Here is a 23,807-nt window from a genome sequence, read left to right on the forward strand (position 1 = left end):
AATCATTAAATACAAAACTTTAAAAGTATCATACGGAAAAAAATGTACAATACGGTAATGCACTAGGCCTACTCTAGTTAGAAGGTCCTACTGACTAGGCGAAAATAATTACTTATAATACAGCAATAATATATTGTATTGCATAATTGTTGCTAAATATGCAATGATTTATATATCAAAATTATGGTAAAATAGATTTGAATTGATGGTATATATACGTACACAGCCTGCCTACCGAGAACTTTTTCTACTCTGTTTACCGACGCGTATCGAAGTGACGTACAATACATACACTGCCTGCTCAATAAAAATGACGCCACTAAGCACCATGACGTGTCCCGTTTAGGCCAATCAAATCAAACGTATTAACGTATTATATTACAGCAGCAAAGATATACAATGCAGTATACATCAATAGTCGTTCTTATGGTGTTAATCGACAGATGACACATAGCGTGAAAATGGCGTTCATTGTGTGCTAGGCCTAGATTGATAGCGTTATCAAAGACAACTGTCGACGGCGTCTAGGCCTAGTGTGTGGTCGTACGGGAGCTACACTTTCACAAGCGCGGCGGCTAACTAAGCGTCTAACTATACTACAGTACTAGAAAATTGATTGGCCTTACATGTTTTAGTAGTGATTCTACCAGTAAGTTTGGCATGTTATAACTATAGACGCTAATTTACAAATGTCTTGTTTTTGTCATAAATAAGTAGTTAGGCCTAAGCCTACTGGAGAAATAGTATGAACAGGGAGGGAGCAGTCGGGTATATAAAAATAATATTAGTAAAGCCTATTGTTGTATCACAGGAGATCTCCCTGTTAGCTATTTGTTTTTTAATCCATGGCTATTGTCATGTTATTGAAATAACATTAAAGATTTGTTGTCCCGTGATAAAATAATTTGTTTAAAATGTTTTTGTTAAATATCTGCCATTTTAATGTATCATAATAGTTATTCTTTTTTTTTTTGGGGGGGGGGGGGTCGACAATACCAGTACATCTTTAAGCTTTGTTTTCAGATTGCATCGCGATATTCTAAATTGGAACAAAATGTACAAAATATGGAGTAGAAATCGGATGCAGAAAAAGTCTATTGTAGCAAATAGCATGATAGAGTTGGTAACGAAGGGTAAGTATTATTAGTTAAAACATAGTCAATAGAAAGCTATGGTTAAAGTTTGTTTATACTACGGGTGCGGCAAAATTACGCTAATTGATGTGTGACGTAGTTTGCCGCGCCCTATACGCGTTTAGCATTAAAAGAATCAAGCAAACTTTAGTTTTTGTAACTAAACAACCTTGCATGTCAAGCTCTGTTTACACTATCAAACTTGATGTGATGTGCCCATATATGGACATGATGATGTCTTACGACTACCATATTTGGGATCATCACTACCATTTGGGCACATCACATTTGTTTGTCAAACTAATTTGATAGTAGTTTAGACAGAAAGTTAACACTAACCTGTATTCAGGGCCGTAGTCATGTCTGAAAGGTCCCAGGGGGTGGTGCAAGGTCATGCTGTGCCTTCAAATACTTAGTGTGTGTTAGATGTGTATGTTCTCCGGGAACTGTCGATTGTTTTTCATCATTCACTCAGTATTTTGTTTTGATTGCGTTCAATTTAAGTTGGTTCGATGCGATCGTACGTACGCATTGACAACAATGCAATGCAAGATATTCTGCAACGGGTGATTTCCCTTTGTCATCGGTGACTCAGCTCTGCGAATGTTTGTGCGCTTGGAGGGTTCGCCCGAATTATTATTATCATTCATATTCGTTCAAATATTTAATATTGGACTATATATTTGATTTGTAGGGAAAAGAAAACTCGATGTCACTGGTCCAGTGACCGTAGTCATGGAGGAGGATGGGACAGAAGTGGATGATGACGAAGTTTTACAGGAACTTAAAGGAACTCGTTTGATTATTCTGCCTGATGGGCAGCAATGGATCCCTCCTGGCGCGCATGAGGAAGGCATGGCTAATAATCTACCAGTAGTCACACGTAAACCTCCTTCTGTACACCCGATCCGATGCAGCATGCCTATGATCGAAGATGTAGGAAATGAGCTATTGATGATATCACCAATCCAATTAGGCAATGATAATATTCAAATTAAACAAAAGAAAAATAGAGGTAACCGTGCGTTTTATTCAGACTAAAATAACCATGTTGTACATTGCTTTCCTTCTTTATTCCTTCGTTTGATCATCCGCGCGCTCGACGTGCACTGTATATTTTCTTCTTAATAGCTATACAGGTATCCAATCTAACCACACAAATATGATGTTTCTATCTTGTTTAAGCTACGTTCACACCAAGCCCGGATCCGGTCCGGTGGCTGGAGAAAAAATCATGGAAAATGGGTATAAGTGTTAAAGAATAGAAGCGTTCACATCAAATCCGTCCGGATTTCGTACGATTTTTCTCCGGTGGACGGATTCGGAGTGATGGATTTGGAAGCCATTTCATTTGTAAAATCGTACAGATTTTTTCTTCTGACCAATCAGCGTTGAGTACTATGACCTTTATGATGTTTTTATCGTGTTTATCCACAGATCCGAAATGTCCGATCGAGTTACCTAACTTTTCACCAACTGTAGTCTTCCATTTAAAAAACGGTACACCAGAACATGTATGGGAGAAGATGATATCGGAGGCTGGTGAATTTTACATGCATTCTTCGACACCTGATCTTAATTTAACCTACCAATACCAGAGGGTTGGTGAATCAATGTATAGAATGTACCCATCGATTGGACAAGGTGGACAACACCCATGGGTGAGACAAAGTTTCTTTAGACGCACATTCGTTGATGCACATAGCTATTCATTATGCTTATTATTCAATCATTTTGTTATTTTCAGAGTCGATTCACCTCCAATCTGAGCCGCAGAATGCGTCACATCCGATGGAAAAGGAAGAAAAATGCTATCCTTGGCAAAACATCATCATCAAGACATAAATTTTTAATGACGTCACCAAATACAACCCCGCCGATCAACGGCGATGAACCAATCATAGAGTACGAAACTAATGTTGAAGAGGAAATAAGGAAACAGATTACAAAGTTGGAAACAGAGGAAGAGGAGGAGGATGTGTCACCAGAAGCGTGTGTGTTGTAAATAAAGTAACGTGTATATTACTATTCGTAAATATTGATGTTTGTTGTTGTGCAGGCGAAGGAGATTTAAAACAAGAATAATAGATACATTATACAACATTAAAACATTTATTAGCACATTAAGTAGGCCTACAGTTTTACTATAGTAGTCGATTATGTAGTTTGAATAGCCAGAACATTACTGCTAAGTTACTCCAAGTATCACTAAGGATCAAGGAAGTAAATTTGCTCAAATGATGAGATATCACCGGTATAAACAGGCTGGTAATTGTAGACTAGGTACTTGGATGCCTCCTCTTCACTCGAAAACCTATGGGTGCTTTTGCGGGCTATAGAAAAATGGAAGAATCGCACTATTATTATGCTGTAACAAATACAAATTATACGGCTTTTATTTATCGTGTGTGTTTCTGATGAGCGCCGCCTTTGACGTGTCACTGTGTTTAGCGTTGACGCGTAAAGGCCAACTCAGACAGCTGTTTAAAGTTCTCAGCTCCCGACGACCTAAAAACTACACCCGCCGCCGACGCTATTTCAAGACGAATTCGTATCGTCGGGATTCAACTCAGACAGGACCGACGAGTCAAAACGTTTCGTCGTCGGGCCTCGTCGTACGATGCTCTCTGAGTTGGCCTTTAGGCAAGGTGACCACAGGCATCGCTTGGGAAAGATGGACATGTTTTTCGTTACTATTACTGTATTTTATACGCAATAATGATAGCTATGAGTTAGTCAGTTGTATTGGTTAGAAAAAAAATGGACGAATAAATTTACCTTCATTGACCAGAAAATCAGCAACATATTGTGCTACAGCTGTTGCACGAAATGAGTGTGGGATGTTGTAGTCTTTTGAAGTATTCCATTCGAATAGATTCTTTTCAGGATGCCACTGGGTACCGTAGATTGGGTAATCATATGCTGTAGACAATAAAAAAAAAATAACTCTAACCAACAACGAGAAACCAACGCGATCGTGCTTTAATTTGAGGCCTGTGGACTTGAAAGGCAAGCATGTTAACCACCCATATATTGCTATACACTCCTCATGTACAAATCATATCTTAAGTAATATTTTTATTTAATACAATTATTTTAGTATCGAGCTGAATTATATTACCTTCAATTGTTGACAAAAACTCAATTCCTTGCCTATCAATTATTCACCGATAAAACTCTGTAGAACTTTTCTAAACCGACCTTTGTAAAATTCTGTAAAATAAAATTAATGACATTTACTAAGTATTTTAAGTAATAATACGGTACCATGATAACTTTTGAGGATTAGTTGAGCGAACTTGAGATTTACAACTTAATTCACTATAATCTGTGTTCAAGACGGAATTTTGACTTAATATTAGTAAAAAAGATAAATATTTTGGCACATAGGGCGTTTCATACGTATAAAAGATTTTTAAAAAACCTTGAAATTACTACAGACTTGGGGAAAGTCTATGCACACCTTTTGAGAAACTGAGTGCACGTGATTATTAAACGTAGTATTATGTTCCGTTAGCGCTTCTAAGACAGAGTATGGGGTTGTGTGTACGTTAAAAAGATTTCCATTGTCCATATCTGTACAAAAATAAATGAAACATTATTAGTGCGTATTATTAATTTGTTTTCCATTTCGGTGGACTGTATTTATTTATATTTTGCTCAGATCATGTGAACATTAATATACTCATACTGTACTTTACCTGGAGTAAACTTCAAAGGAATTGCAAGATTTTCAGAGTCACTTCCATGTCTCATGATATCTTTTTTTATAGGTAATTGTGTTAAAAGTTGAAAGCCCAAACATATACCTAATATCGGGAAATAGTCTCCTGTTTTATCCATACCCTGTAAATGAAAAATGGTAAAAGATGACTAAAATGTATCGTGAGTAAAATTTGTTCAGCTTGGGGCGTAATCTTCTCCACACTTTAATCTAGATTGAATCTGAGTTATTGTGAGAAATTAGTTGTAGACCAGTTGGAAAACTTTAGAAGTCTACACTAGCAAAATTTAAATTGCCAAAAAAAAAACATATAAAAGTGTGGTGGTGTAAACTGTTTTAAAGAGAGGAGTAGTTAGGCCAGCCTACGTCGAGTTTAGTCATTGCAAATTAGACTGTATAGTTGTCTCATGAAAAACTATTTCACAGGCATGCTTTTAATTGTTACTAGACAAAACACTTCAATGAGAAACAATAATAAAAGAAAACAAATCACCTACCTCAATAGACAAATCAAAAAATATTTTAGCTGTTTTGCCATAAGGCGATTGAAGTAAATTGTTAACATCACCTCCGGGTAAAATCAACCTGAGAATTAAACAAAATGAAACTGTTAAAATACGGTTGGTATATGCCAATGTTAAAATACTGTTAAAACGATTAATTCAAAACAAAAATTACAATATAGAGTTATCGTCGAAAATTTGAACTACATGAATGCATTTACAACAATGGACTTTCTATAGTCTTAGTATAACTCTCCTCAAAATGGGTTTTCCGTAGTTAAAACATATTTTCTCTTATTCATTTTACACGGATCATGGAGTAACTCCATGCACGGATACTGGATAGGCTATCGAAGGTTGTTTACTGTACTAAAGAGAACCCTCTTTTGGGACACATCTTGTTTGTTGTTTGTTTGTTTGTAATATTTATTGCTTTCCATAAAACACAATACAATAACATAAGTTTGAAATTAACAAGATCAAACAAAAACTAAATTAAGGGCACACTTTGTTGAGTCTTAAAGTGTCCCCTTTAAGACTATTATTAATACACAGTTACGTATATACATACCCATTTAACGAGTTAAATAGTTTGACATAATAATCCTGTTTCTCGTTATTCTTTACAAGCACGACACGGGCACCAGCACACTCGGCGAACTTTACGTATGACGCTGCCACGTACGACGAACCATATTTCGATATTATTGTATGATTGGTTATCGTTTCTGCCACTATACCTTCATAGAAAATAAAATAATTTAATTAGATCACTTTATTTCAGAATAAATATTTCATTTACTGTACAACAAAATATAATACAAACCAGAAAATCAAACAAATAGGATTTTTTCCCACTTAGTATAGGCTAGAGATTTAAATATCGTTACAAATAGTTCGTAGTAGGCTACACCTAACCAGATCATTTTCACTATTCACAACTTTTAATTTTAATAATAAATAATAGAGAATTGTTAATTAAATTAGTACAATAGTGATCTTGTCTAAGCATGCATAAATAAGTACCGGTACTTATTTTATTCATAGCCTAAGCATGGAGCTGTCTGGGCTATCTCACTAACTATTGTAAAAAAGTAGCGAAGTTCTCATCAGTAACAGGCTAAATATATTAGGCTAACTATAATTATTTCACATTTTTGCCGAGGGGATCGTGAGTTACTATGTCAGAATCAATTGTTATCCTAAATGTAATCGAATGTTTCTTACCTATATTTAATAATTCGAATCGGATTATTAATTCAAATGTTTTGAAGTTTCCTTCACTACTTGTATCGACTGTTAAACAATTGTATTATTATAATGCGTAGACCTGTTTTATCAGTACTAGCTTACCTATTATAGGACGGTAATTCTTGTCTTGAGCATAGCACGCAAATGTCAAGAAGCAGCAGAACACAACTATGAAGATTCTCATTTTAAGTATAGACGGACGGACGTTAGCCGTTCAGATGTGTTGTAGCAGCCAAGAATAAAACTGTAATGAGACTCACTAAACGTTGTTGAAAGTTTTATACAGAATCCGCATCAGATTCTATTATGAACTAACAACAATTAGAAGAAGAGTAGTGTGAACAACCATAAAGGAGAGGAGTGTGAACGACCAATAAAAAGAAGAGTGTGAACAACCAATAAAAGGCGTATTTAGCATTTCCCTGATTAATAACAATTATAAATACAATAGAGGGTTAGCCCTTGTGTGGGTGCAAAAGACGTGTTATTCAAATCAAAATCCAATTAGTATTGTTACACTTAATTATGTTTTGTTACAAATATTTATTTCTTTGATGGGAGCAACACACCTTTGATCCTAAACTTCATCGTTCACTCATAATCTTTTTATTTTTTTCAAAATAAAAACAATTTAGACACGAAATGAACCACCTAAAAGTAGTAGCTATTAACGGGTACTACATGTAAATGATGCAAAATAATGGTTCATGTTCTACCAGATTTTAAGTGCCTTATGTTTTAACCGGGAAAGAGTTAACTCTTCCCTGGTTTTAACATATTGGAACGCGTGACGATAAGAAAAATTGTTCAGCGTATCACTAAATGTAATATCACATCACTGTATACAAATACATAAACACTGGTGTTTCTAGAATGTAATTTGTAACAAAACAATTTTAACTTTTTAAAGAGTTTTAATGTTACTGTTTATAACACTTTTACGGTCATTTTATAATGTATCTTTTTAATCGGATTTGCTGACAACCGACATTTCTTTGTTTTTTTTTTACGAAGACAAATAACGTTTCTTGTATCTTGTATTTAACAACAATTTGTTTCTGAAAACAGAGAGTAAGTTTAAACATTTTAATAATCATAATAAAAAACAAGACTCTAAATACATCCTTGTGTATAAAAATATACATATTCTATAAAGTATGTCTACATAATTTCATTGTAAACAACGTTTCCGTTCTGAAATTACCACAAATATTTTAAAAATATTAAAATATTTAATACAGTACTGTATATTATATTACATATATCTTGTATCTTGATAACATTTTATCAATTATTCATTAAAACCTACTGCATAAGGACAGAAATTGTTATACATAATACAAATGTATACCAAATAGGGTAAGTCATTATAATAAAATGTTAAAATGTTATAGAAACATTATTTATAAACTTAAAACTAGTTAATGATATTCATACAGAAGTAAAAATATCTTACATATCTAATACTGCACTATTCTAATGTGATTATTTGCTTTCACATATCTACTCATTTGCACCCATATGCAAGGTATACTTATGTTAAAACTGTTTAAATTCATTTGAAGAGTGGAAAATAAACGAAACGAAACACCCTGCATTCCACCTCTGGATCTGCCAATGATAATAGCATTTTCTTTTCTTTCTAGAAAGAGTAATGAGTAATGTACTATATAAAGGTATTAGTAGAGTACTATAGTGTTGGCAGGCATTACACATCCAGGAAGTAACCTTGCTCAAAAGATGCTGCATCAGCAATATAAACAGCCTGGTTATTGTAGACCAGGTACTTAGACGCCTCATCTTCACTGGAGAACTTGTGGGTGCTCTTGCGTGCTGTTGAGTAATAACAGACAAGACTGTAAGTGTATTCAATTCTCAACTACTAATTTAACAGCAAAATTTCATTAAATGATACCTTAATAAGTGTTTTATATAAGTTGTAATCTCATCAGCCGATTCTCAGTACTGTATCTATTTCCAAAGTATCATAGGAATATTTGGTGATACAACATCCCACGTGTTTCACAATGTATCTAGTAGTAACCTAACCCTTAACATAACCTTACATGATACAGGCCACATGTGATATAAATGAGATGCTGCACTTCCAAATATTCCTATGATACTTTGGAAATAGATAGTATGTGCAGTTAACAGCAATGGGAGAGAGAGGGGTCTACATCCAGACCAAAGTCTGCTTGTGATATCAGACATAAAGTAGGGGGTGGGGTTATACCGGAAGTGGGATTATACCCGGGGTGGGGTTATACCCGGGGTGGGGTTATACCCGGGGTGGGGTTATACCCGGGGTGGGGTTATACCCGGGGTGGGGTTATACCCGGGGTGGGGTTATACCCGGGGTGGGGTTATACCCGGGGTGGGGTTATACCCGAGGATATATGGTAATTCTATGATAATTAGAATTTTGAATAATACCTTCTCTGACGAAAAAGTTAGCAGTATGTTGCGCAACGGACACTGCCGCTGTGGAGTGTGGGATTGCTGAATCAGCATGTGGGTTCCATTCAAATATATTCTTTTCAGGATGCCATTGGACACCATAGATAGGATACTCAAATGCTATAGAGTAAAGAAAACAATTTAGTAATGGGATAATGGTATATTTGTAAGAACATTATTTTTAATGAAAATTTCATCCATGTAAAATAAGTTTATAAATAAATAAAAAATAAATATTATTCATCAATTGAATGAAAACACCTGTAATGGGCAAAATGCATATAGGTAAAATAACTATACTTTTGCGACACCAAGAAGTGGTTCAGCCATTTTGAACAGTAGGTCATTAGATTTGTGTCAACACTTCATGTTACCTAGGCCTGGCATGGCATAAATTTCAAAATCTTGGAACCAATATATGTTAGATATATCAATTTATTGATTTTCTAAAATCAATAGGTATGGTCTGTTGGTATATACCTATTTGTGCGGGAAAACAACTGGACGATAACCATTGAATATACCTTGAAAATGCTTTGTAAGCAATTTGCCAAGTAAAATGTATTACTATATATACTGATACAATAATGACCACTTCTTACCTTCCATTGTTGAAATAAACTCAACTCCCTTTCTATCTTTATTCACAGATGTCACTCTGAAGAATTTATCAATGCCAAATGTAGTTAAATTCTGAAAATTAATGAATATAAATTACTTTCAATAAAACATATTATGATTCCCATTGTTTATCTAAATATACTGTAAAGCTCTGACTACACTATCAAACTAGTTTGACAAAAAAAGTGTGATTTGTCCAAATATGGTAGTGATATGCCTAAATATGGTAGTGGTATGACACCATCATGTCTATATATGGGCACATCACATTTTTGTTATCACATAATAGTGTAGACAGATAAAGAGCTTATGAGAAGTAAAGCACAAAAAATATAACGATGCATTATGGAATTATTTGAACTCATCTTAAATGATTGTTTTGTACTGTATTTTGAGCATTTTACCGTATACCTATGTGAAACACTGGTGAAATATGATAACAATATGAAATAGATGGTTTATATTAAATAGTTTTTAAATATTTTAATAATTATAAAAATAATTTTAAATATAAAATATAAGAATAACATTTTTGGTAAATACTAATACTACTTTACTATTTTAAAGCAAAATAAAAAATATTGAAAAAATAACAACAAGCCACAAGCTGTTACAGCACAACTCACTTACTGCATACATAGCTATAGATCTTTAAATAAAGTTGTTATTAATAAAATATATTATATAATTTATAATAAATAGTTAATTTTGTCAATATAAAATATAATAATACTCTTATACTAATACTACTAAATACTATTTTAAAGCAAAATAAAAGATATTGACAACATCATTAGTGAAATTATAACAAGCCACAAGATGTTAAAGCAAAGCTGACATATATAGATAGATCTTTTAAATACAGTTGTTAATAATAATAAGCTAAGTTGTACAGTAAACCAACTCTATGAGGTACATCTAAAATAAGATTTTAAAGAAAGCCACAAGAAAAAGCTTTATTAAAAAGAAAGAAGTTAGAATTAATTTCATTTTGACATCACACTCTTCTATTCTACAATACGTATAATATGCTGTACACCATAGCATCAAGCAAGTGACATGCTAGCAATGTACTTTATACATAACCTCACCTTCATGGTGACACCAAAATGATGAGCATTGTAAGTGCTATTTTCAGTTGTCATAGCTTTGAATACAAACCCAGAAGTTGTAAGAACATCAAAGATACGACTCTCAACAAAATCTGATGTAAGTTAAAACATTACATATTAAATAAAAACTATCATTTTAAACTACTAAAGCTCTGTCTACACTATTATATCAAACTAGTTTGACAAAAAAAGTGTGATATGCCCAAATATGGCAGTTATATACGCAAATATGGTAGTGATATGACATCAGCATGTCCATATATGGGCACATCACATTGTAGACAGAGCTTAAAGTACTGACTCGGTTATAAGCTCTGCTTGCGCATTTGTTTGAGTTTGCATGAGAAACTAAAGCTCTGTCTACACTATCAAACTAGTTTGACAAAAAATTGTGTCCACATGGACACATCACATTTTTTTGTCGTCACAGAAAGTTTGATAGTGTAGACAAGGCTTAAGGTAAATCAAAGCCTGTATCTTTTAAATAAACCATTATTTAGCATACAATAACTCCAAATACGAGGGGTCAGGTCCTTATTTAGCCAGGGTGAGAGCTTATACCTGTTTCAATACATAACTAAGATTTCGCACCTTTTGTGTGACCCCCCAACAATGGTGGTTGTAAGTAGTTTTATCTTTTGTGACTGCTTCAAGTACTTCAGGAGGAGTTGCAATCAAATCAAAGATACGGCTTCTAATAAAATCTATGTTCAAATAGTATTACATATATTAAACAATTGTACAGTCATACTGTAATTTCTTTTAAAACAGGACAAATACATAATAATAATAATAATAATGGAAATTTGTAAAGCGCAAGCATCCGTCTAAAAAAAGACGCTCACTGCGCTACACACATATATACAGTGGGGTAAAGGCTATAGCCACTCACTGGCTAAACCAAGAGGCCCCTGAGCTTAGGTGGCTCCTGAGCAGTGCCCAGAGGAAAAAACAGGCATTAAAATATGTTTTAAAAAGGCTAAAAACAACCAAGGCGTCCAGCGTTCGAGGGCCACTTAGGGTTCCTAAACCAGGAGCCTTGGGTCTCTACGTTACGCCACTGCATATGTATAAATATACACAAGGTAGTAACGGTATTTGATGCGGTTACAAGATGGTCAGAGGCTTCAAGAACAGGGAGGGCAATTATTTATTTCAAATATATAATAGCACCTGAGGTGAGTTCCAATGGTAATGCAAGATTTTCTGCATCAATTCCACTAATCAGGATGTCTTTACCAGCAGCGAGTGATGCCAAAAGCTGATGACCCTCACATGTACCCCAGATCGGGAAGTAGTCGCCATTTTTCTTCATACCCTATAAAACACAGTATGTGGAATAATATGATATTATTTAAAGATGTATTGTTCCCCTGAAAAAATTATTTTTAAACATTTTTTGTTGTTGAATATGCCAATTTAATGTCACATAATAGTTATTCGCTATGACCAAAAATTGGATCGAGAAAAAAAATTGGTTATCTGAAAAAACTGTAATTTAAAGCAAAAAATAGTCAAATTGACTGCCAGTCAATGTGTTTTTGGTTGAATTTAACCTTTTATTTGTCAATTTATAAGTGAAAACATTATTATGGTTTTTTTTTCTACGAAAGTGATTAACTAGATTAAAACTATAAAATAACATATTCAAAGTCTGATTTAATTAATCTTAATTGTTCATGTTTTTGGGAACAATGCATCTTTAACAATTGTTATTGTTTGAATTGTAGCCACCAGCCAGTTTATCTCTGAGAGTTCAAGGTAACTGGACAACCAACAATGAACAAGTTAACATGTAATCTGTGTATTTTTTAACAAATGTTGAATATCATACATTAATATTATTATGCAAGTCATAGGCTAAATAGTACGTCAGCTGATATCATCCATTCTTCGGTCAGTTAAACATTCTACTCTCTGTCTCGTGATGTCTGTTAATTCTCGATTATAGGAAAGGAGGTTTGAATCACATAGCTTAGTCCAATTTATGGATTTATAAAAGAAAGGAATTTTTACCTCAATAGACATATCAAAAAATATTTTAGCAGCTTTTCCGTATCCAGAAGCAAGCACATCTAATTGGTCTCCTCCTGGCAACAGAAGTCTGAAAAAAAAATTAATTAAAATATTTCATGAAACTGAAATTTAATTGGCTAACAATGGATATATTTATCTAGATTTGTCAGACAGTTTAACTATATTTACCCATTTAGTGAGTTGAACAGTTTGATGTAGTAGTCATGAGATTGGTTTATCTTTACAAGAACGACTCTAGCACCCCCAGACTCCAGATATTTCACATATGATGCAACAACAACTGATGGACCGAACTTTACCAAACTATCATGAGTCTCTTGTGACATAACACCTGAAAAAATTGAAATTGGGTTTTTTAATCTTAAAAATAAATTAAAATTATATGTAGACAAGCCCTGTCTACACTATCAAACTTTATGTGACAAAAAAATGTTATGTGCCGATATATGGGGCATGATGAATGATGATATATCACTACCATATTTTGGCATATCACTACTAGTAGTACTATATTTGGGCACATCACACTTTTTTTTGTCACATAAAGTTTGATAAATGAAGACAGCGCTTTAGAAACCACAATTAATTTATTAAATTAAAAACAATAAAAATTAACAAAAATCATCCTCATTTGATTGACACTTACCTTCAAACAGCAGCTGCAGATAATAGTCAGGATACATGAAATGCTCACCAAGGCCATTATTAATCGACATATATTACTGATTAATTCAGCCTAGGCCTAGCTAGGCCTATCTATACTAGACTACTAACTAGTACTTGTTATAGATATCATGGCCTCATAAACCAGCCTGTGTGTTGCAGCAGGATATTATTTCCGCCTTCGCGTCGATGTAAAATACACGGCGCTAGTTCCGTTTCGCACCTGTCGTTTATTTCGACTCAAAATTGGTTAAGTAACTTTATCGTGAGTACCACACCTTAGAATTAGGCCTCAAAAATACTTTTACGAAGGAGATCACACAAAAAGTAAAAAATAAATCCTTTAAATTGATAAATTCACAGACGTGTTTCTCGCATATCGGTTTGTGAATTTCGCATACTCCATGTTCAATGTTGTTGTTTCTATGGAGCGCCAAAAGAGCAATCATAATTAGAGGGCTAAAAACTCAGTAAATTGCGTATATTTAATGCATTTATTGGTGAAAATTACGTTCAATTTTATCATATTTTGTCAATGTCAACGCAACAAAAATATTACTGTTGATACTGTACATGGTTTTTGAAGGAACTTTTATTTTAGGAATGAAAATCGACAAATTCATTATCATATAAAATGTACTGCTGTAGGGGTATACCTGATCTAAATAATATTCCTCTTAGTCTATTTTCTTACTCTTAGTTAGGCCTAGGGTTGGTTGCTATTTGAAAACCGCAAATTATTAGCAGTAAAATGTTACAGCATTTTTATTGACAAAATATATTAAAATTAAACGTGTATTTCAATAATAAATGCATTAAAAGAAGACGCATTCCACTGAGTTTTTAACCATCTGTTGTTGTTGCTCTTTTGGCGCTCCATAGAAACGAAAATATTGAACTTCGAGTATGCTAAATTCGCGAACGGTATGCGAGAATCATGTCTGTAAAATCATCAATTTAAGGATTTATTTGTTACTTTTTATGTGATTCTTCTTCATAAAAGTACTTATGAGGCCAAATTTTAAGGTGTGGTATTCACAATAAGTTGCTTAACAATTTCGAGTCAAAAGGAAGTCGAAATAAAAACAGGTGCGAAACGGAACTAGCGCCAAATACACTGCATTCTAGTTTACAGATTTTGAAAACAAAAGAGTAGTATCAAGGTGTATTTTACTTACCAATGATAGGACGGTCATTTTGGCCAAAACAAGTGTTGACCAAACAAGAAAAGAGTACGATGAAATTTACCAACCCAAAAACTACAGCCATCTTCGCAAAGTTGTCACGTTACATTGGTTGTGTAGTAGTGTATGTGATCACGGGTGCGTTCATGCGTGACTTAATAGGGGAATTCCCTCTTATCACTTGAATACATAATTCGGTCGCCAGTGAATAATAACCAAGATTGAGAATAGGTTAAAGCCCCAACATATTCTGCACTAATAACTCCATTTAATAAACTTGTAGATGAAAATATGGAGTATGGAGATCACATCATAAACTGACCGCTTAATAAATAATTAACACGTACCTTGATGAGATTAATAATTGAGCATGGAATGCTAATCTAGGCCTACATCTGCATTGTCATAACATAACATAGTAAATTATGTCTTTTTTTTCCAGTGAAAAGAAATTAACTTATTCTGTTAGATCTATTAGATATTCTACATAATACTACAAAACCTATTGTATGTTTCTTGGGATAATTAAATTAGGTAACCACAAAAACAATATTTATCAGTTCATATGGGCATTTTCCTGGTTTATTTCCAGAAGTTCCCTGATTGAATTCCGTTACACCAGATGAAAAACGCATTATCGCGGCTGGTAAAAAAGCTTAATTGTATCCAATTGAAGAGATTGTAGGCCTACTAGTATTAAGATCTGGTTATTATATCATACTTTGTTCCAATTTTACAAATAGGTTAATACATGGAATTGTCAATACAAGGTTTGCTGCAAAAGGACACATTATTTAGGCCACCCATCAGACACCCAGATATTCCGGCATAGGTGGAACGGCAAAGATAAGTGCAACGCAAATATTTTGACCATTCACGACGCTATCGGATCCGAAATGTCGCTTGTGATTGGTCAATTCACTTGTGTTACGTGACGCCATGTTGCGTTGTAGCCTAAATGGGAACCCACTTTAAACAACTACCTTATTAATTTGAATAAGATCATTTGAATACCCTCTATGAATGTAAAAACGAAAATGAAACGAGAATAAAAGCCAATATCAAATTGTTGTTACTTTGCAAGTTGTGACCGACATTGACGAAGGCCTACATAGTATCAGTTGACTTACCGTGATGGTGTACTCGAGATCCACGTTTATAATGCTATACACTTTTTTTTTTTTTTTTTAACTTTTAGATTTATATAAATTGAGAATAAAAGCTACGTTATTAATTAAAATATTTAAATTATTGCATGAGGTTAACCTATCGATGGTATAGGCCTTTAACCAACGCTATACACATATTAACTATGTCTATATACAGCGTTATTGATTGAAGGTTTGATGGCGATAAATAAAATATTGAATTATACAATTGTTGCATGTAAACCTACTACTAGGTGGGGGGGGGGGGGGGGGCGCGATGGTATAAATAGGCCAAACCAAACACTTTAAAATTACGTGCAGCTCATTGATTGAAAGTTTGATGGCGAATAAAAAACATTAAGTAAGGTGTGGTAGCCTACACATTATTTCTCAAAAAAATACTGTATATAAAGCAAAGGTTCATTGCTCCAGTTTCAACCGAAACGTCTCCAGACATCAAATTTACTTTATTTCCTTCTTGGAAAATGCACATGGTGTACCGAAAACCTCAACATTCTATAATAAGGATTCGTGACAAAGGTTTGAGAGGACATTTTCCATCGGTAAACAACACAGGTTGACACTGCACGTCATCCACGACGCCCCACCCGTCCCAACTTCGATCCAACATTGATTTGTTCCTCCACTTTCTGGCAGACATAAATTTTTTAATTTTTCACAGCCAAACACAAAAACAAAAACAAACACAAAAAAACCAAATTCTTAATTATTTCCTCATACACAAAATGACTATCAGCTTTATTATCGGATGAAGTGAAAGATTAGATAAACACGCAATAGAAAAATTATTCATAATTCAAACCACATTCCCAAGAAATCTAAGCTAGACCGGAATCTATCTTGCTTATTCACCCACGGCCTACGGTATATAGCTTCTGTGATGATGGTTTTTCTGAAAAGAGATTGGCGATCTTTTAATATACGTCACCCATCTTACCAACTGGTATAATATTATAAATAGAGAGCAACTTTGTCTAATCTGCTAAAACGTCTTCCGAAGCAAGCAGTGGACACACACTTTAAAAAGGTAAGGGACATTTTCACCTTTCTTTAGAGTTCCTAATTATTCATTTTAAATTAATGAAAATGTGGTACAAATAGAAATAGAAATTATTTTTTTATTTTTAGGTGACTTTGTAGCTACAAATATTATGGTGTTTGTAAATAACAAATACATTAATACATATAGTTATCGTTTTCTCAGTATTGTTATCTTAATATAAGGTAACAGGACAAGACGCTTTGTTTTCCTTGGTTTTGACCTTATTTTATACGGTTTTGAATTGCAACTCTCATTAGGCCTATTAGTTTGTACTTATCTTTACCGTGAAATAAAGTGTGCTGTCGCACAACGAAATGGCAAGTTGTGAATCAAACATATCGCAATCTTAGAAAGTTTAAAATATATCTATCGGTGATCATTCACATTTCAATACACAAAAGCCGTTGATCGTTTTTCTTGATAAACCAAATGGTTCTTTATTTTGTTAGTCAATAAGGAAATATTTATTTAAAAAAATCATTAGTATTTCTGTAATAAATTACCATTCCTAACACAGTATTATAGTGTCTACATGACCATTCTAGAATAAGATGTTTTGATTTAAGAAACCATGTATAATTATTTAATTAATTAAGAACAATCAGGAACATTTCAGAAGTGCTATTAATAGAAACTGTAATCCCATAGAATAGGAGGTATAATGAACGATCTAGAAGGATAGGAACATCTTGTATATAATTTAGGGATGTAAACTATTGTAAGGTTGTTGGATATTCGATTGTAAAAGTTATTGTGAAGCTGTTGTTTAAAGTGCTTACTGGATTGTTGAAAGTTGAAGTTGATTGAATTTAAAGCTTTGTGTTTTAAGTAATTTAAAACTTTGTGGATTTTGTGTGTATACTTTTAGGTCACAAGGGAGTTCCTAAAGTATTTTCAACCGCATATCGCGCGGCCTAGGCTAGCCTAGCCTAGCCTAGCCTAGCCTAGCTCAGAAACATATGTAAAGGGAGTTTGTGACAATTGCATTGACATTTAGTTTGTAATTAACAAATGCTTTTATTCCACTACAAAGAAAGTAAAATTGGTTTGAAGAATGTGTGCGAAGTGACTGTAAAAATATTGTTGAATATTCCATTTTAATGTAAAATAGGCCTAATAATATAGGCCTTAGTTATCGACTTTGACCAAAAGTTTGATCGAAAATAATGTATTTACCTGAAAAAAATTTAATATTTTTTTTATGGAAGTGATTAACTTTATTAAAACTACAAAATAACATATTCAAAGTCTGGTTTAATTAATCTTCATTTTTCATGTTTTTGGGGGACAATACATCTTTAAAACATCTGTTTTGTACCAATTTTTCCCTCCCACACATTTTTAGCTTTTAAACACGTAGTTACATGTTTAGCGTGTTTAAAACCTAAACGTGTTAGCTAGCTATCATGTTGTTTTCCTCCACTCATTTAGCAGTCACATGTCACTATTATGTTTAGTCAACATGTTTAGGTACGTTTTTAGCGTTGCATGCATAAAATTATATGATTTTACTGTATCTATATTTCCGAAGTATCGTAGTAATATTTGGTGATACAACATATCCCACGTGTTTCACAGTGTATAATCTAGTAGTAACATACCCCTTAACCTAACCTTACATGATACAGGCAACATGTTGTATCACCAAATATTCCTATGATAGCCTACTTTTGAACTAGATACAGTACCGAGAATCGGATGCCATTTTGCATAAATTCTTCAAACCAATTTTCACTTTCTTAGTATAGTGGAATATTTCAATTACAAATTATATGTAAATACGATTTCGATCCAAGTCGGCCCTAAACCGTCTCGGCCAAAGTCAAGTCGGCCCCAAGTCAAGTCGGCCCCAAGATAGATAGTAATTAAATCATAATAATATTAAGTAATTTTTGCGTTCCATACTTTATTGTGGCCGAGTTGACCGATTAGTTTTTGGCCGAGTTGACGTGAGGCTGAGTTGACTTGAGGCCGAGTTGACTTGAGGCCGAGTTGACTTGGGGCCGACTTGACGTGGGGCCGACTTGACTTTGGCCGAGACGGTTTGGGGCCGACTTGACCTACACCCATATGGAGATACAGAACTGGCAAAAATCGGGTGGGATTAGTTAATAATGATATGAGGGAAATAAGAGACAATGACAAGATATACCACTAACTGGAAGATTTCTAAAAACCAATCCAGATTTCATTGGTTTTTAACCCCAGGAAACACAACAGAAAGTAGTTGATCCCACCACTTCAACCATAAATGAGCTAAGTTCGTTCATTTCCGATTCTTCATGTTTTTAATCTTCTTAACCTAAACTTGAAACACTTGACAATTCAATTGTCGAGTGCTAGATTGAGGTTAAAGATGTATTGCCCCCAAAAACATGAAAAATGAAGATGAATTAAATCAGATTTTGAATAGGCCTATGTTATTTTTAACAAAGTTAATCACTTCCATAGAAAAAAAAATATTTTCACCTATAAATTGACAAAATAAATCCATTGACTGGCAGCCAAAAAAATGGCATATTCAACAAAAATGTTGTTAAAAATTATTTTTTCAGAGGGACAATACATCTTTAAGAAAAGTTTATTTTTAGCCCTTTTCTATTCCAATCCAATATTTATACTTATTGGTTTAAAAAGTTAGACAAGGCCAAGATCAGGGAGAAGATTATCACATACGGCACTGTATTTCTCTACTTTTGGAAGTTCCGTGTATGATGTGAGCATATTGTTTGTCTTTCAGATATTGGTTTGATTAATATTAATAGTGACTACATAGGCCTACATAATATATTCAACATCTACACTGACGGAATGATTATCATCTCATTTATAATTTCTAGCTTGATTTCTGTAGGATTTACCAAATCTTACATTCAAATTCCACTGGAAAATACAGGTTAGTTACCACAAGGGTTGTTTGATAGCCTAGGTTACCGTAAATATTGGAAAAAGTGAACCTGTTGCAATGACGAAGGATAAGATATTACTGAGTTAATACTTTTATGAATTTCAGATACTGGGTACCGCCGCGTATGTTACCATACCAACTGGTCTCAATATCGACCTGGTATTGGTCACTTTGAACCAGCTGACATTGACACGTCACTATGTACTCATCTTATCTACTCTTTTGCGAAATGTGAGGATAACCAACTAAAGAGTTACGAATGGAACGACGAATCAACAGAATGGTCCAAAGGAAACTTTGAGAAATTTAACGAATTAAAATTACGGAACCGTAATTTGAAGACGCTCCTAGCGGTTGGAGGCTGGAACCATGCGTCGGAAGGCTTTACGACAATGGTCGCGTCAGATGCATCTAGGGCTGCCTTCATCAACCAGACTATTCAGTACCTTAGAAAATGGGGATTTGACGGGTTAGATTTGGATTGGGAATACCCCTGTGCTAGAGGTGGCAACCCAGAAGATAAAAAGCGGTTTACCGCATTAGTGAAGGTAATGGGATGTCTATTGGAACATTATTATAGTCACGTATAACAATTAAGTTCCAGGTGCACGGGAGCTCCAACATTCTGTTGCTGTAATATAGATTTCATAATAATAGACACAATACTATCTGCCGTGATGTTGGGTAACCCGATGTTTCTTGTCTTTAACTGTCAATATTGTCTATTTTTAGGAATTAAGGATAGCTTTTCATAAAGAAGTTGAACGTACGAAAGGAAAGGAAAGATTACTTCTTACGGCCGCCGTGGCAGCAGGAGAAGACAAAATAAAAGCCGGTTATGAAATCGGATTATTATCTGTGTGAGTAGAGGCCTCCTTTTTGTCAAAAGACGTATACAGGAAAAGAATCGAGTTTCACAAAAATGGATCACGTGTCAATGAATATCATGGTAAAATTTCACTTTTTATAACCTATTTTTGTCCACAGATATTTTGATTTTATTAGTGTTATGACCTATGACCTGCACGGAAGTTGGGATACAGTAACAGGAATGCACAGTGCTTTACACAGACATCCTTCTGAAAAGGGAGGACCTAATGCTAAGCTGAATCAGGTACAGTAGTTTTTGGCAAAGACGTGTTTAAACACATTATTATTCGTACCTTATGCTATAAGTAGACCGTTCACCATAAAGCTATATGGCCGTATAGTGGAGCAAATGCGGTAATAGAAGTAGTAGACAATGTTCATGTACTAATACACCTATACTATACAGTATACGGTATACTTTCAGGTTGTTCATTTTTACTAACTTCGATCGTTACCTTATTTAGGCAAGTGCAATAAAAATGTGGATTGATGGTGGCACACCACCGGCCAAGTTAAATCTTGGTATTCCAACATATGGACGCACATTTAAACTGGAAGATGAATCCAATAATGGTGTTGGTGCGCCTGCTTCAGGAGGAGGTGACGCGGGTCAATTTACGCGGGAAAAGGGATTTCTGTCATACTACGAGGTAAGCAGAATTTTCATTCAGGAAGTATCGTCATCATTATAGGCCTAGTTATTGTCAAAATCAACATTGTTAAACAATGTTTTCATTTGACGTACAATATGGTTTCTACATCATTCGTAAAGCTTGGAATTAATTAGACGCTCGCAAGGCATTAACTGCATCGCAAGTAAATTAACCAATCATGACGCGTGGCCCATCCGAAATGCCTCTTGTGATTGGTCAACTTACTTGCGTTGTGCCTACGTCGTCCAGGTGGGAACAAATCATATGCAATACCTGTCATCAGAATTACATTATTGAATTTTCATTCTTAAAGATTTGCAAGAAACTTGAAGCCGGTGGAATGAAAGTTTGGGATCCTGTTCGAAAGGTACCATACGCATACTGGGGAAACCAGTGGGTGTCGTACGATGACAAGACAAGCATTGCCCTCAAGGTAAATTAACATTATATTACAACATTTTTATTCCAGTCATTACTGGAAACACTGAATAAAGAACGATTAAACACGTCTTTCAGAGCGTTTAGTTTGTGTAGTATAACTGACGACTGATCTCTAATAAAAAAAATTCTTGTCAATGTTAGGTTGATTGGATGAAAGCTAAAGATCTTGGTGGTGTCATGATTTGGGCTTTAGATCTGGATGACTACAACGGCAACTGCGGTGAGAAATGGCCTCTGATGAAGAAAATTAAATCACAATTAGAAACAAGTAAGTATTAGTACCTTGACATTATAGTATGCAATATATTTTGTAATGCAGTCACGTAGGTGATGTGGCGCTGTATGTAAGGTTTATGGCCTTTGGTACATGCAACACATGTGATACTGAGATAACGAGAATTAGCTATGTTTTGTGTTTGATCATAATTATGCTTATTATTTGTGTAATATACACCGTATACATCTTTTGTTCCAATAGACATACGTGCAGTAAACCCATCCGGAAATGAAGGTGATGTACAAACTGTTGCCATACCTACGACGCTAGCGCCTACGACAACGTTTGACAGCTTCAGTTGTCTAGGAAAACCAACTGCTGTTTATCCAAATCCCAGTGACTGTACATCATTCATAATCTGCATCAGTGGCTCTAGGCACGACGTGCAGTGTCAAAATGCTTTTCATTGGAACGCTGTGACCAACCAGTGTGATCCACCAGCCGTAGCCAATTGTGATACTACTACAACTACCGTCCCACCTCCAACGACTGTCCCACCTCCAACGACCGTCCCACCTCCAACGACCATGACGTCATCCTCTTGTGAAGGAATCACATCTGGACTTCGGGTATACCCGTCTGATTGTTCGAAGTTTTTCTTTTGTCATCAAGGAAGAGCGATTGACATAAACTCGTGCCCTTCTGGTAAACTCTTTGACCCACTGACACACCTCTGTAAAAATGCCAATGAGGTAATTTGCGAAGATTCGTCAGAAGAGGCAGTAGAAGTGGAATCTGTATGTAAAGGCATGTATGGAGGTAGTCGAGTTCGTCATCCAACTGATTGCTCAAAGTACCACATTTGCAGAAATGGTGAGATAGACGATACGCGGTCATGCCCACCTGATATGCTGTTTAGCTCTATTCAACGATATTGCGACTGGCCTAACTTTGTTTTCTGTCGCAATTATAAGCAACAACAAGAAGAAAATAGCAAAACTACACCTCATTCAACGACACAATTACCTCCAACAACAGAAACACAAGTTGTAAACGTAGACGAGTTCTGCTTATCACGGCAGAACGGTTACTACGCACATCCTTACGACTGTAACGGGTACATTCGTTGCTTACGCACCAGAACATACATAAAACAATGCTCACACAACCTTCATTGGAATGAAAACGCGAATGCTTGTGATTGGCCACAGAATACCATATGCCGATCACAGACTGCAGCGCAGGTAGAAAATGACGCGATGGTAGATACCGCTGGCGCGTTCGCATGCTCTGGTCGAGCAGACGGCAAATATCCGGACTCTGCAGATGCACATAAATGGTATTGGTGCGTCTATGGTAAACTGCATCATATGACTTGTCCAGATAAACTTGTTTGGGATAATGATCTAAAAGTTTGCAACTGGTGAATATGAACCAGTTGAAATATACTTAATGTCATTATTTGTACATGCCGCAGGCCATATTATTAGTTATTAGGTATGTGTAAAGTTCGTTCGGTAGAATTTAAAGAAAAGTGAAAACCATCGTAGATTTATAAAATAAAACAAAGTGTGTATAGATTTATATTTTAAAAATAAAATCATTTTCTATATTGAAAACGTTGTGATCGTCTGATTTGTTGACAGTGACCTGCGGTATGCCTATTTAAAAGTCTTAGACAGTAGCTTAATATATCTTACAGTTCGGAAATAAGCAGCTGCTGTGCACGATTTATTTTTGATGTAAGTTATGTGACTGTTTATTCTGTGGCTAAACTGTCAGCAGGCTGCAGGAACATGTTCTATGAAAATTGAAACTT

The 23,807-nt window shown here is 34.8% G+C and overlaps 4 protein-coding genes across 5 annotated transcripts; 2 read left to right on the plus strand and 2 right to left on the minus strand.

The window, feature by feature from the left end:
• The first annotated feature begins 396 nt into the window (after positions 1 to 396).
• Positions 397 to 3,291, plus strand: LOC140058796 (uncharacterized). Its single transcript, XM_072104541.1, has 5 exons — positions 397 to 649; positions 1,024 to 1,133; positions 1,828 to 2,148; positions 2,571 to 2,794; positions 2,881 to 3,291. The coding sequence occupies exons 2-5, from the start codon at positions 1,055 to 1,057 to the stop codon at positions 3,136 to 3,138; spliced, it is 882 nt and encodes a 293-aa protein (XP_071960642.1). The 5' UTR covers positions 397 to 649; positions 1,024 to 1,054; the 3' UTR covers positions 3,139 to 3,291.
• Positions 3,292 to 3,327: 36 nt separating this feature from the next.
• On the minus strand, positions 3,328 to 6,958 carry LOC140042282 (gamma-glutamyl hydrolase-like). Its single transcript, XM_072087690.1, is given in 9 exon segments — positions 3,328 to 3,466; positions 3,912 to 4,055; positions 4,255 to 4,291; positions 4,293 to 4,346; positions 4,576 to 4,709; positions 4,835 to 4,979; positions 5,355 to 5,442; positions 5,932 to 6,100; positions 6,714 to 6,958. Coding segments are annotated over 9 exon segments (978 nt in total). The 5' UTR covers positions 6,796 to 6,958; the 3' UTR covers positions 3,328 to 3,341.
• A 742-nt stretch (positions 6,959 to 7,700) lies between these two features.
• On the minus strand, positions 7,701 to 14,824 carry LOC140058779 (gamma-glutamyl hydrolase-like). Of its 2 annotated transcripts, none has more exons than XM_072104531.1 (8): positions 13,488 to 13,681; positions 13,010 to 13,172; positions 12,821 to 12,908; positions 11,978 to 12,122; positions 10,784 to 10,896; positions 9,674 to 9,764; positions 9,048 to 9,191; positions 7,701 to 8,444 (listed from the first exon to the last, which is right to left on the minus strand). In XM_072104531.1, exons 1-8 carry the CDS (start codon positions 13,555 to 13,557, stop codon positions 8,320 to 8,322), a joined length of 939 nt encoding a protein of 312 aa, XP_071960632.1. In that variant the 5' UTR covers positions 13,558 to 13,681; the 3' UTR covers positions 7,701 to 8,319. The 2 variants fall into 2 exon arrangements, with proteins under 2 accessions (XP_071960632.1, XP_071960625.1); XM_072104524.1 differs by lacking the exon at positions 13,488 to 13,681 and adding an exon at positions 14,683 to 14,824 and having other exon boundaries at positions 7,702 to 8,444.
• A 2,029-nt stretch (positions 14,825 to 16,853) lies between these two features.
• Positions 16,854 to 23,620, plus strand: LOC140058770 (acidic mammalian chitinase-like). The gene is made up of 9 exons (XM_072104514.1): positions 16,854 to 16,884; positions 19,640 to 19,795; positions 19,913 to 20,355; positions 20,540 to 20,667; positions 20,795 to 20,921; positions 21,142 to 21,327; positions 21,644 to 21,763; positions 21,913 to 22,039; positions 22,250 to 23,620. Exons 2-9 carry the CDS (start codon positions 19,711 to 19,713, stop codon positions 23,413 to 23,415), a joined length of 2,382 nt encoding a protein of 793 aa, XP_071960615.1. The 5' UTR covers positions 16,854 to 16,884; positions 19,640 to 19,710; the 3' UTR covers positions 23,416 to 23,620.
• The last annotated feature ends 187 nt before the right edge of the window (positions 23,621 to 23,807 follow it).

This window comes from Antedon mediterranea, chromosome 1 (assembly GCF_964355755.1).
Source record: "Antedon mediterranea chromosome 1, ecAntMedi1.1, whole genome shotgun sequence".
Classification (NCBI taxonomy): Eukaryota; Metazoa; Echinodermata; class Crinoidea; order Comatulida; family Antedonidae; genus Antedon; species Antedon mediterranea.